This window comes from Sceloporus undulatus, chromosome 4 (genome assembly GCF_019175285.1).
Source record: "Sceloporus undulatus isolate JIND9_A2432 ecotype Alabama chromosome 4, SceUnd_v1.1, whole genome shotgun sequence".
Taxonomy (NCBI): Eukaryota; Metazoa; Chordata; class Lepidosauria; order Squamata; family Phrynosomatidae; genus Sceloporus; species Sceloporus undulatus.
Window position 1 is genome coordinate 39,154,326 of NC_056525.1, and position 14,781 is coordinate 39,169,106.

A 14,781-nucleotide genomic window follows, 5' to 3' on the forward strand; every position below is an offset into this window, starting at 1 on the left:
CCCCCCCAAAGGGGTTCTGACCCCCAGGTTGGGAACCCCCGGTCTCTACACTCAAACCCCCAGTCCTTCGAAACATACATCGTCTCGTCAGCCTCATGGGCAAGTGCACTATCCTGCAAAAAGAGAACACCTTTCTGCAGCTTCCCTCACTGTTTTTTCTTCAATGCCTCCTTTAATCAGCACAGGAAGCTAGAGGAGTAGTCTGCATTAACTGTGTGGTCCTTCTGAAGACAGTCAGTCATCAAAATATCTTCCTTATTCTCCAAAACTGGTCATGGCCTTTCCTGCCAACCTGTTGAGTCTTGAATTTCTTCAGCCATGGAGAACCTGAGTGCTGCCACTGTAAGGATTGCTGTTTGGTCTCTGGGTCATGGTGATATAACCATGTTTTATCAACAGTGATAAGTCATTCCAAAAAAATATCACTACGTAGATCCCTCAAAATGCTGCAAAATCAACTTGGAGGTATCCTTTTCACCTCGTTTCCAGTCAGCATTCTACTATTTCAGCACCCACTTGGCTGACAACTTTTGCATAGCCAACTGCTCATGAATTGTAAACCCAATGAGTTCCCAGAATATTTTTAGTACCTCAGCAATTGTTTTAGGTGAGATTTACTGATCTGTCAAAATCAGGCAATGAACACACTCAACAATTTCAAAAGTTGACACTGTTAATGGTTTCAAAAATCCCACACTGAAAGTTAGCACACCACTTCTTCACAGTTGAGTATTATGAGCGCTTATTACTCAATGTTTACATCATATACTCATGGATATTCTTTGAAGTTTTATTTTGCAGGAACAGGAACAACATGAAGGCTCAGAGTTCAGCACTTAAAAATCCAGAAATTAGAGCTACAATCCTGCAAATTGGCAATTTACAATACAAAAGAACACTTTTTCAAGCTACAATAATAAATTTGTGCTCAAATTTTGGGAATTGGGCTGGGCCAAAAACTTTTCAGCATCCCCTTGTTATACTGAGCTCTAGGGAAGAGAAAACCAAAAACACAAATCCAAACTGGAGAATACTACACTTGGAATCCTGTTGGAGCACCACACTAGCATAGAAATAGTTGCAGAACTAGTATGCTTTTTCAGAGATTGTGTCAATGAAGTCCCTGGTGCAGACAATTATTCCACAAGCACACACACAGCCCCTCTCTCACACTTTTGACTCAAGTGAGGAGCTATTTGATTACTGTTCAACAGCTGAACTCAAGGCCCTGATGCCAGCTACCCAGACATCCAGCATCAATATGCTGTCATTATGCTATGCCCAAAATAGTGTGTAAAATCTTGGCCATAATCCCCCCTTTAACAGCCATTCTCCCTGTTCCAAAAGGAGACATGTTAATAGAATTATTCAATTATTTATCAGAACAGGAGATAAAAACTACCTTTGTTAAACCTTTCTGATGTGGATGTCATCAAAAAATTAAACAGGCATTATTACCTCTTAAGAAGTGTATTCAGGTCACCTCCTAGCATGTCCAGGACTTCAGTATGAAGTCATTAGCTAAGTGTGTTGTTTTTGTTTATTTGCATATTTGGAAAAACAGGATTACATAAGCGTAATGCTGGAACAGATCTGAAGACATTAAACATTAATTATTTTCTGTCAGAATTTTCACTATATCTTAAAACCTCAATTTGCTGTTAATTTCTCCATTTGTTTCAGAACCTCTAAACAGAAGAATTAGTACTTATCCTTTGAGCTACTGCTTTAAAACTCTACACTGTAGGGTACTCTGCCTGTCACACATGATTTTTTTCTATTCTCTTAGCAGAATGCTAATATTGAAAACAAATCTTATAAGTCTTCATTTCAGACTTCAAGCAGCACACAAATTGGCATAAAGCTCTCCTGTTCATTCTTGGAAAGCAGCTGATTTTCTATTGTGTCAGCAGGTTCTTGTAGCCTATGGTATACTATTTTAAGGTTATACATAGTATAAAGAAGGGGCTAAAACTCCTGTTGATAAATAAAGGACAACATGTAGTGTTTGGGACTACTGTAAGTATGTCGCAGTACTGCACTTGACAAAACATACTCTGCCTAAAATTACTAAGATATTAAGTAGAAGACTTTTCTATGTGTCAGATGCAAATAAGAAGACTAACTTCACTGATTATCTACTAAACATTTCTTGCAAGTTTCCATTTTAATCTGAAATAGCTCTATTAAGATATCATTTTAAAAATATCTGCTTTTTCCTCCATTGTTAATAATAAAACTTTCATAAGCTGAATGTTTTAGTTATTAAAACTGTGCCCTGTGCTTCTTCACTTAGTGCTTTAAAAAATTAAACATGAGGTTTGGAACAGTAAGAGATAAATCTTACTCTTGACTTCTGGGATCTTCCCACTGTGTGATGCGTGTATTATGATTGACAAAATACACTCTGCCATTGTTGTCTGTTCTCTTTTCTGAGGGGAAAAATAATAATATTAGTGCTACAATTGTTCTAGCAGACATAAACTTTTGATGTTAAAATAATGTCACTCTGCTGTCTCCAAAGAAGTGTTTATTCAAGGGCCCACACATAAGGGGAATACTGCACCCAGTCTTCCCTGCTGCACCCACTGTCCCCCTAAAAAAAAACATAAATGTTGGGGAATCCTCACACAAAGCCTTAAGATGTGTAATAATGTGAGGGGAGAGGGAGATGGGGAAAAAACCAGGCAGAGGCAATGTGTGTGAACTTCTGAGAGGATGTAAACAGGAAGTGGGGGCAAGGAAGTTTTCTTCTGCAGACACGTGTTTGGATACAACCAATATGCCTGGTCATCTATACAAATTGTAATGCTTTCTTTATATTTATGTGACATGTTACACTGATCCTATTTAACCATAAAAGATGTAAGCTTAAAACAGATTTTGTCTGTATCTTTGGTAAGGAGACCGACTAAAACACACTTTGTGTCCCGTGTGGTCAGAGAGCTACAAACTAAAAATTACATCAAATTCTCCAGAGTCTCAAGAAAAATCTACTAATTTTATCAGATTTCTGTAGTCACCCAAGTGCAATGTAAAACAGATGGCGGTACAGTAATAGACCAAAAAATTGAAACTATGTTGCTTTAGATCATTAGCGTGAATCACAACAGTAGTTCTCAGTAAGATGTCATCAGCTATCACAATGAAACAAGAGTCCAAGTTTGCAAGAGCAGCATAACTTTCTATTGTAAACCAGGGTTTCTTAACTAAGGTTCACTGAGGTTCAAGAGGTTGCTAGGGGTTCTCTGAGAGACTATCATTGAAATACCCACACATTTTCTGAACCTTAGATATACTAATTTTTAGTTTATTTTATGTCAAGGGTTCCTCCTGGGTAAAAGGTTGAGAAAGACTATCTTAACTGTTGCCACCCATAAACACATCACTCTAATAATAATAATAATAATAATAATAATAATAATAATAATAATAAAGCAGCTACAAAAATATGTTGTATATCTAGGATACCAAGGTATAGTTTACATGGCTGCTTATATCTTGGAACAGATGGATGGATCTTGTATGCTAATTAGAAAATCTCAGCCAGATTGCTATTAAATCATTTTGCCCATAGTTTTATTCAAGTGATGTTGTAGAACAGTATTTGCAAAGATCTTACCCCATCCATTTGGCAGGGGACCAAGAGGATCAAACTCCTTGTTCTGTGTGAAGTCTTGATTCTGCAGTCACAAGAAGGCACAATGTAACACTAAATGATAGGTGCTCACATATCATACACATTACAGTTATAACTATTCTTACTAAATGTCCTATTTCTAAAAAACTAATTGAAATCATAAATAATATTAAAAAGTTAACAGGACTAAGTTCTTTTAAAATATGCATCATTAGATAACAGAAGTATAAGGCTTTACATTTTTGACTTGTTATATTAATGTGGTGTTTCAATTGTTTTTTAAAATGGAACTGTGTTATTGTTGTTTTTAAGCCTCTTTTGTGAGCAGCCTTGGGTCCAATTTGGGAGAAAAGCAACATATAAATCATAAAGGTAATAAATAAAGCAAAACTGAAATAAGAGATTACTGAAGTTGTAGGAAGCTTTATTTCTCCCACTCCAGAGGCACTGGCTGTTGCTACACACTGGAGAGGGAAGAGATTCACCAGACAATTGTCAGATTCACCTGATAAATACTGTATAGTTAAATGCATTACTTGAGAGACTAAGGTTCTTGACTTTTTTCTAACTCAATCAAGCAAATAACTAAGAAAAAAAGAAAGGAAGATAAATTTGATCCATCAGTCCCTTCCTCCACTTATTTATATGCTGTCTATTTCCCACGTTGGACTCAATGTGGTTTAGAAAGTTGAAAAAATTTCAAAAACAAAAACTTGACACCACAGAGCATACAAACCACATTTCTTGTTTTAGTCATGAAAACTGTTCAATTTAGGAAGAGGAACTATGGGACTGTGCATAGCGCCATGGGACCCCTTGGAACAGCATGAAATGGGATATGGGAGACTGCAAGGGAGTAGGAGTGAAAATCAGAAGATCAAAGATACCTTTCACCAACAGAGGGACTCCACTGGATAAAACTTATTTACTTTAAGATACATATCACTCAAAGTTACAGTTCAAATTGCCTAATTTTATTTTATAGAGTAAATATTATTTTTGTTGAAACAAGGAAAATATGAAAAAAAAAATTCAATAAACAATTACATTGCTCTATTTAGATTGTACTCTATCTTTATGCTTTTGGAGTCTTAGGGGCTATACAGATGGACTGCTAAACACTGACCCTGTATGCCCTGGATCAGTGCTGTAGCAGCCGCACGCTGCAGCACCAATCCATGCCCCAAAAGAAGCTGCTCTGAGCAGCTTTCCGAAAGGGGAGTCATTGGTGTGCTCACGCCCTTTTGGCCAGCACTGTTTGGGCACTGCAAACCACAGCCGCCATCATGGCATGCACCGTATGGACAGGTGCATGCCATGATGGCAGCCGAGCAGCAGAACTAGGGCTGGGGACATGTGGACACTCAGTCCTAGTTCAGCCCTATTCCGCAGTCAGGCCGGGACAAAGTGCTGGTCTGTACTACTTCTTAGTTGGTTCTTGTCGGAAATAACAGGTTAAATATAGAGACTGGGCAGTTTAATTTGTAGTAGCGGTGCTTTGCCAGTATAGCTGTTGCATATTAATTTCAGACCAGTTCTCAATTTTCTCACCCCATATATGAACCTCTGGTTGAATTGTTGCATAGCTCCTTGAAGCTGGCTGCGCTGAAGCTGCCATTGTTCATAATTTCGGACAGATTCCAAAGTTGGCCGTTGCCAGGTTGTTGTTCTGGTGAAATGGTCTACATAATAAATCCGTCCCATGTTGTCAACTCGACGCTCCCAGCTAAACAACACAGATAAGACATTCAAATCCATGGACTGACCTCAAAGTACCTTACAGTTGCATTGGGATGGGGACGAGGAGAGCTTGTTCAACACAAAAGACAATGTGGGTCAAGCACAACAATTCCTGTTTTACTGGAGGAGTGAGGAAATGGCAGTATTCTCTTCAGTGTCATCTGTATATCATGCCACTACTCAATTCCCAAGACTTTTATTCATTGATTAAACAGGGGTAGGCAATTTATGGGCCTACAGATGTTGATGCATTACAACTCCCACCAAACTTAAACCAGCAAAGCCAGTGAGATTATGGGAGGTGTAATCTAGCAACATATGGAGCACAACAATTTGCCGGTCTTTGAAGTATAAGTTCTGCGCCTAGGGTACTCCTCTATAACTTACTATATCTGAACCAGGAAACCTTATGGTCTACCTATTTCTTTTGGGAAATCTTTCAAGCGTAGTACAGCAATGATAAGCCTTTCTTTGCTAGTTCAAAACATGAGAAAATGGCAATTTAATATGCACCATGGTACAGTCAGGATATGGTGGCTCTGCAGTTAAGGCGCTGACTCTGACGACTGCAAGATCGGCAGGTCGAGGCCCCAGCACCGCATGACGGAATGAGCTCCAGCTTCTGCCAATCTAGCAGTTTGAAAGCATGTAAAAGTGCAAGTAGATAAATAGGTACCACTTCGGTGGGAAGGTAACAGCATTCTGTGCTGTCATGCTGGCCACATGACTACAGAGTAATCTTTGACAACACTGGCTCTTCAGCTTAGTAACAGAGAGGAGCAGCCAGACACGACTAGACTAAATCTGTCAAGAGAATACCTTTACCTTTATGATACAGTCATATAATGTGACTTGAACATCCATGGATTTTGATATCCACAGGGGGTCGTGGGATCAAATCCCAGCAGATAACAAGAGCCCACTATATATATATGAAGACCTTGCTTCTGGTACATTGAGTCAAGATGCATGCAGTAACAGCAGTACAGTTGGACCTACTCTGCCATATTTAGGTCTACAGATCTTTCTTTTCCTGCCCCTGGGAATAGCAGAATAGCTGCAGTTAATGCAAAAATTGGTCACCTGTAACCTGATATGATTAACAGCTGTTAATCTCTAGGTATTGTTAGTAAAGATGCACCATACATACATTAAGATATCAAATCAGACTTCACTTTCTCCTAGCCAAGGTAATATTTCCAGATCTAGGCCATGCGTTATTTGAAGATCTAAGCCATACATAAAGATGTTGGATTTGTATTGCCATCTTCAAGGCTTGTTACCAAGTAAGAGAAATGACTAACTTACCCTGGAGGGAGAGGCTCTGGCCTATCCCATGTAGTTCTTTTCTCAACGTGATCTACATAATATACTCGGCCATGCTGATCCACTCTCTGTTCCCAACTGGAAAAATAAAATCAGATCATAACAAGTTTCCAACCAGCTGACCCTAAGACAAACCTATCGCAGGTTTACTGGGGTTGAAAGTGTGTGACTCGCCCAAGGTCAGTGGGTTTTCATGGCCAAGTGAGGAACTGATTTGGGGCTGATTTTAAGGCTCGGGGGAGTGAAGCATCCACACGCTCCCAAGGGCTACTGCGCTGTCCAGGCGCCATCTTGGTGCACGCCTGTTCAGAAGGCACGCGCGATGATGATGTGCCTTGTGCGCTGCGTCCAAACGGTGCAGTGCACAAGGGACATCACTGCGTTGCTCCAGTGCGCTAATGCCAAACTTTCTCAAGCTGTTTATTTATGGTTTACTTTTAGGTATTCTAATCTTTCATTTCAAATTATTTTTCTTTTCTTTTCTTAATTGTCCTGCTTTGTAGGAAATGGAATAGAGTAGGGCATGACTGGCTAGAATCCTGCACAAGAGCATCCCACGCTGCAACACTTTATTGCAGCTCTCAGTTGTAAAAGTGCTGATCTTCTAAATTTCCATGCCTTTATGTTAATATTTTTCTCTGCAATTACTCTCACACCATTACTTAGACCTAGAAATCCTCCTTTTTCAATATTTAGAACACTCCTACTTTAAGAAATCATTAAAATCTCATCTGGATTCACTCATTTCACTCTTGATTTCATCTTCTTTGATTTCTTTTTTATTCATTAGCTAATCACTGTTTCAATTCAACTTTAGCAGCTTTTAAAAATTCCCACCTAGCCAGTGCAAGTCCCCACCTCCCTTTTATAACAACTAGCATATTTTAGGATGTTTTGGAAATTGTAGATGAGGTGTAGGAAAGAATGGCATTTTAGAAAAGAAGAGTTGGGTTATAAGTGTACAGGTAATATAAAACACAAGCGTATCAAACTCTTACCCAGGTGGAAGGGGGCCTTGATTAACTGTATGATGTGGCTGTGAAACTGGAGTGACTGGCTGAACCTGTCTTGAAACTGGTGGTGTAGTCAAATGTGCTGATGCAGGAACAACTGTTCCTGATGTTACTCCATCAGTGCTTGGTTCTGATCCTGAATTTTTTGCAGCTAGAACTAGTTCTGCACTAGGACCTTCTGATTCTGTAGAGGAAGCACCATTGACACATGCTGCAGAGAACATAAATAGGTAACAGACAAATGTTAAATGCTGTTCTAATTTCAGAACTACAAGCTGTGAACAGATAAGCACTCTAATTGGTACATGTAATGCTACTAGACTTTTAAGCAAAAGCAAACAATGAGATTATGAAGTACTGTCCACATTCTTTTTAAATGGAAATTTAAGAACTGTTGTATTTAAACTCATAGGGCCAAAACAGATGGCCCATTTAGTCCTGCTTGGGGTTGGCTTGGGGGCATAGTGTGTACATGCACCATGCCCCCAAGCCAGACAGAAGCCAGGCTGGCGATTACATGCCGGCCAGCTACTCTCCCACTTAGGTATGTGGCATTTAGACACCACTTTCCCCAGAGCCGACTTCTGGGAGAAGGGGTGGCTTTTTTCTGACCCAAAAAAGAGCGGATCTTATCCACTCCTTTTTGGGGTGGAATCTGGCTTGATTGGGGCCAGGCATCTGTTTGCTCTGGCCCTGATCCAGCCTAAAAGGGGTGGCTTTAAGCCACCGCTTTGAGGCTGTCTGTATTCCCACTTAGTTATTTAACGGATTTTGCTGCAATTCTCTCCTTCATTTGATCACAGAAAATCTGGACATCTTTGAAGAGAGCATTTCAGAGACTGTAATTTCAGTGGGTGACACATAAAGCTATTTCAATATCTGCCATGAAGAAAAAACATCCATAATTTAACTGCAGAACAATGTACATTCTCAGAACAGCCCTATTCAAGCCCCATATATTTTTTATAAATTTTGCCTTTCAGCAGTTTGAGAATTATTTTGTTGAATATCAAACAGATATCTTACTTCATTAATGCTAAAACATGTTTATTACAGTTTAATCCACAGGGGATTTTTGAAGAAGAAAAATGGATGTTACAGAAACTGAGTAGGATTTTAATACAATAGTTAATCAACAGTACAGTGGGAAGGTTATATTTTAAAAATAATCTTAAATAGAACTTTGAACTCAACAATTCACATTGGTGTACATACCAGATGGAGCAGAGGGCCTACGTGGAGTGGGTGGAGGAGGTCGAGAGGGTCTGGGAGGTCTAGGAGGCTTAAATCCTCCATTGGCAATTAAAGGAGAATCACTGCCATTAGTCACCCTGCTTTCATTGGATCCAGCAGCCTCACAGTTTTCAGGACCATTTGTGTTATTCCTTTGTGGGAAAGCACAACACAGTTATTATGGAGACTTGAAAAATGTGACTCCATGTTAATTTCTTTTTCTAAATCCTATTTCTAAATGATAAATTGTCACAAATTAAGTCCTGCAACAAATCAACAAATTATACTTCCTCCCCCCCAGAATTCTGTAGATTCAAAATTATCTATAAAGAAGAATGTTACTAAAACTTGTGTTACCTGTGGCAGCAAGAAAGATTTAAAAAGCTCACAATCCTTGGTCCAAATATAACCACAGAATTCTTCTCTGATTCAGATTTTAATTTTAATTTGAGCTGGAGAGCAGAACACCTCTTTCCCCTTTCTCACCAAATCCCACCTTTCACTCATATATTATTATTATTATTATTATTATTATTATTATTATTATTATTATTATTATTATTATCCTTTATTTATATAGCGCTGTTAAGTCCTTTCTCACCCAGTGGGAAGAGAGAGAGAGATGGACCAAATGCAGGCAGAACTGGGAAACTAATTTTCTGAAGAGCTACTGACATCTGCAATAGTCTTTGGCTAGCATGGAGAGGATACACAGTGGCATGTATGTAATATTAGAGCAACCTATCCCATTTTACTATAGAGAACACAGATTAAAATAGTAATCTAATCAGATATGCAGGTTTGTTCTATTATTATTAGCATAGAAGAAGTCCCAGAATTATTGCTAGAATATGCCTGCACCAGCTCTTCCCTTCAGTGCCCTGAGATACTTTTCTAGAGCATAATGAGAACAGTTACTTAACGTGCTTTATTCCCCTTCCCACAGTGTCATTAATTCAGGTTCAAACTCTGAGTTATATCCAGGAAGCACTCTTGCTAAACAGGTACTAGATTTCATGTAACATCCTGAAGGATATCACAAGTATCAGCAATGGTAAGTTTCAAAATGTGTGTGTGTGTGTTGCAATGCTGTTCTATGGGGCTATATAGACAGCCCCTAAGGGGTGACAGGACGCCGCCCCTTTCCTAGCTGGATTAAGGACACTACAATTACATGCTGCGGCCCCAATCTGGCCTTTCCACGATGCAAAAAGGAGCCACAAAAAGCAGCTCCTTTTTGCAGTGCGGAAAGGGTGCCATAGCCGCCAGCACCACAGCTTTTCAGCACTCATTTGGAACAGCGCATGTGCACACTGCGCTGAGCACTGTGATGTCTCCCATCATGCGGTGGGGCATGCGGCTTCATGCCACCCACCCTGTGCCCCTTATTGGGAAAAAGATGGGAAATAACATTAAATAAATAAATAAAGCGAAACAACAGTAGACAGGTGACAAAATGTCTGTGGGGTTAAGACACTAGATGCATTTCACCAGACATGATGAAGTGTTTTATAGGATTATTAATCAAGGTTCTATGTAACACAGATTTATACTGTACTGGCTTATTTTTAAGGGAAATTAAAAAACAAATAGTCTATTTTATTCCTTTTTTTAAACAGGCCAACATCCAATATTTTAACAAGCCAGACAGCCTTTACAGTATTAAATCTTTTCTGCCCAAAGACCACTTCTAGATAGTCTCCAATACAAAACAGAAACTTCTGTGGCATCCACTAATTACAACTCTAACTATCATTTAAAGCTCACAACAGCTGCAGTAAAATCACCTTACCTAGTTTCATTTTTCACTCTGGAGGCATCATTCTGTGTGGGACCTTTAATAGAGGGAAAATAACATCTTAGTTTACACATGTGCAGACTTCCAAAGAGCCACAGCGAATGAGAATTATCTTGTCCCTTTTTTTCATGTATGACATCTTTTAATTACTGCGAGACAGCAAGGATTCAGACTTTCCATATCAGCTCTGCTCCTAAATTTATCACAGAGAATGCAATGAGCTTTTATAATCAATCTTCTAAAATTATTTTAACCTTTTAAAACCCTGAAAAGCATTGGGCTTTGATCTAAAACAGTACTACTGAAAGTGGTGGTCTATGGATCAGTGCAAGTCCATCAGCTGCCAACCCCTGGAGAATTTCCAGGAAAGAAAGTATCAACAGGCTCAATATGTTACAGTCCCTAACATACAGCAGAGGGAATTTCTGGACCCTCACATAATAAGCATTGATATAAAGGAACACTTCCTCCCATACCTGTTTGTGTTTATGTGCCCATAAATCACCTGCTGACTTATGGCAACCCCATAGGGTTTCTCAGGCAAGGAATACTCACGAGGTGGTTTTGCCAGTCTACAGACTCTATGTTTATAATTGGTTCATATGTACCCACCAAATAAGGTGAGTAACTATAAAAAAGAGGGCCTTTTCAACAGTGGAATCAATCTATAGAAAAAGATTATCTGACACCTACATTACAATTGTTTCAATGCAGGTAAAAGCTTTCTATTTACCCAGTTATTATGAAAACATTTTCAGTATTTTTAGATCTTAATACAGTACTCTTATTCTGATGTTGCTTTATGTTTGTTTTAGGTGCTACTAGTTTTATTTGGTTTTATATGCCATACTGCTTTTACTCTTTGCTCCTGGTTTTATTATGTACTATTTTAGTTTATGTTTCGTAGTTTGCATTTTATATTTTAAATAGCACTATTCACTGCCCAGAAATTTTTTATAAGGCACCCCCCAAAATACAATAAATAAACTTCAATTCTACTTTATAAATATAAAATATAAGGAAGCATAACAAAAAAAAAAAACTGTAAAAATAGTTATATAAATCATTTGAGTTATATAAATCCTAAACACTGCAACATTTTTGTGGTTCTATTTGTAACTTGTATAAACGGTAACAAGTATACACACAGTTTTACTTGCAAAGAGCACACTGCACTCAAACTAAACCTGCTTCTCTGGTAATGGAAGGCCTTCTCTTTTACGTATGCAGAGAGAACATGGATACAAAAAAGGGTGCCTGCTAGAGGATGGGAGTGTAATAATAATTTTCATCAATGCTCTTTCTCTGGCAATCCCTAGCATAATCTTCTACACTGTTCTAGAGGACCCTCAATCCAGGTCACAGAGGGCTGTCAAAAATCAAGAAAAGTTAGCACAACACTTACCTTTCCAGTTCAAGAGGAATTTCACTGACTAAGTATGGATCCAACTGCTATAATCAAGTTACCCAAGATTATAGTGGATTCTTCCCCACAGGAAGTCCTCCACAGCTGATAACAAAGCTTTCCACTGGGTCTATTTATATCAGGATTTGGAAACTGCTGCAAGGCCAAGGGTTGTATTTGGGCATCAGGAACTATGTGGGGGATTTCACATTTTCTTTTAAAAATTCTATTTTTGGGGGAGGAAATCCTGATATTTATAGAATAATTAATTGTAATTGATTACTCCTAATTAATTACTTCTGATAAGTGAAATGATACTATAATATGGAAAACTAGATGTGTGTGTGTGAGAAAGAGAGAGAGAGAGACAGAGAACATAACTATTTCAGCATCTCACTTACTACACTGGATGTAGACTTGCTAGCAGTTCCAGAGTTCCTATGTGACTCCTAGTTGCTTGGTGGAAAGATAGACTGTCACCGCAGAGTTCAGAGCCTTAGGAGTTCCTTAGAGTGCCTAACTAGCTAAGTGACCTTGCAATTCACTCTTTCACATACACAGATACAGGATGGCAGTCACTGAAGAAGGCAAGTATGAGTCTGAATAAAAATACTGCACTGATATATATATGTGTGTGTGTGTGTGTCTGTGTGGTGTGGTGTGGTGTGGTTTTTATTCTTTTTGCCCTCTGGGCTATTGACAAGGGCCAAGGGCAAGCAGTGAAGAAATTAAGCAGGGACTTGAATAAGGACAATGGAAGAAACATTGGGAACATTTGTATCCGAGGGACAAATTTTCTGTTGGAGAACAAGAGATAAAGAAGTTAAGTGAGAAATGGAAGAAGAGTGTTTGTGTGGAAGGAGGGGTGGTGGTGTCTGGACTACATCTTGTTTGCTGTGACAAGCTTTACACACACTGTTTCATGCATCTGATATCTCTCTACTGAGGGGGCTCCAGAAGCTGAGGGGATGCACTCCACCACAACTCCACTTTAGATATATCAACACCTTAAATTGGGAGTTGATAGCAAGGTCTTATGTTGTCACTTCCAGTTAAATGTACAAGGATGTTTGTTCATAATTGGAGCTGAAGGTCAACCAACCTTAAACTATCTTTGTCAAAGACTTTCTGGGAATGGACTGATCTGTGGACCCATAAGACCCCTCTAGTTCTATTGTTTAATGCAAAGTAATATTGTGAGCAAGTCCACAAAAATTACTGTCCTCCAAAAATTCTAAGTTCCATCTGCTTCCACATACTAAAATTCAAAATATAATGGGGCAACCTCATGTCACCTGTAGAGGTTTTGGGTTACAATTTCTGTAAGACCCAGCCAACATGTTCAATGGTCAGGAATTATGAAAGTTGTTGTCTCAAACATCTGGAGAGCAAAACATTGCCTATGCCTACTCCAGAAGATGGAAAAAGTAACTTTAATTTTTAAAAGCCTCTCTATTTGTTCATTCAGAGTAGACATGAACTGCCATTGGAAAACCATGATTCATAAAGTGTCATGTCTCCAAAGAAAAGGAAAATAAGGAATTTAACCCAAATTTTAATTTTTCTTTCCTCATGGTATGCACTGATTCCATTCCTTATATAATGCAGTATAAAGTATGAACACACAGTAGGGAAATATTACTTACTTTTTATACTTGAGGAATCACCATTAATTAGAAGCTCAGGATCTACTTGCATACCATCTAAACAGACAGAAAGTTCTCCAATCCCATCGCCTTGTTCTTTGTCACCAGTAAGCACCATGTTCATAATAACTTCTTCAACTATTGATAACATATTGAGGAAAGTCAGTTTTTAATTTCTTATGGCAGTTAATTATTAAAACCAGTTGCAAAAACTGAAAAAAAGTTCTCCATACAAAAGATTTTAAGGTAACAGTTCAATCACATTTGTAATATTTAGTGTATACACTGAACTGTAAGGCAAGAAATCTTAGTCTAAAAACTTACTGTGAAAACTGGGTTGATTTATCCATGAGTCAACACTGGTTTCCATAGGAGTTGTCCCCCCCCCCCCCCCCCCCTGTATGTCTCAGTGCAGAGGAGTATGCTGTTATCACACAACACCTGGTTTTCCAGAAGGTATGGTCTCTTTACCAGGACACCTGGCTCTCTTTGGTCGCTTCCTGGACAGGAACCCTCTCTTTCCACCTCAACTCTTCACTTTCCTTTTCCTCCTTCCTGTGCCAATCTTGGAACTTCTCTCTTCAATAAAGAGCTGATTGATTTCTGCTGGTTCCCCACATCCTACTTCACTGCTCAATCGCTTTTCTCTCTGTGCCCCTCGCAGCCCTTTCTTTCCTCAGCAGCTCTCCACACAATTCCAGTGCTCCTCTTGCCTCCATTTAGTTTCCTCTCTGGTTTCCCTTGCCTCTATTTCTGTCCACGTTCCACCCTCCTGCACTTACTCATTACTTCTCCCCTTCTTTCTGTCTCTTTCCTCTGGCTCAGCCCTTTGGCAGTGTCTGTCTGTCTCCTTTTTGCTGACCTGCCCCCTCAATTTACTACTGTCTGTCTAAGCACTTAGTTCTTCTTCCCTATCTCCCTCAGCCTTGTCTCTTCCCTTCCCACACAACAGACCAGAGACAATGTGCTCATCGCTCTCC

General features: G+C 39.1%; 1 protein-coding gene across 2 annotated transcripts in view; it reads right to left on the minus strand.

Annotated features, from left to right (window-relative positions):
• Window positions 1-14,781, minus strand: part of ITCH (itchy E3 ubiquitin protein ligase) — a 603,853-nt gene that overhangs the window by 548,530 nt on the left and 40,542 nt on the right. For both annotated transcript variants that reach the window (XM_042465844.1, XM_042465845.1), the window contains exons 5-12: window positions 13,802-13,939; window positions 10,745-10,787; window positions 8,935-9,104; window positions 7,705-7,930; window positions 6,689-6,784; window positions 5,192-5,366; window positions 3,623-3,683; window positions 2,348-2,432 (exon numbers count right to left, since the gene is read on the minus strand). In XM_042465844.1, coding sequence (XP_042321778.1) covers window positions 2,348-2,432; window positions 3,623-3,683; window positions 5,192-5,366; window positions 6,689-6,784; window positions 7,705-7,930; window positions 8,935-9,104; window positions 10,745-10,787; window positions 13,802-13,939 — 994 coding nt within the window. The remainder of the gene's footprint in view (window positions 1-2,347; window positions 2,433-3,622; window positions 3,684-5,191; window positions 5,367-6,688; window positions 6,785-7,704; window positions 7,931-8,934; window positions 9,105-10,744; window positions 10,788-13,801; window positions 13,940-14,781) is intronic.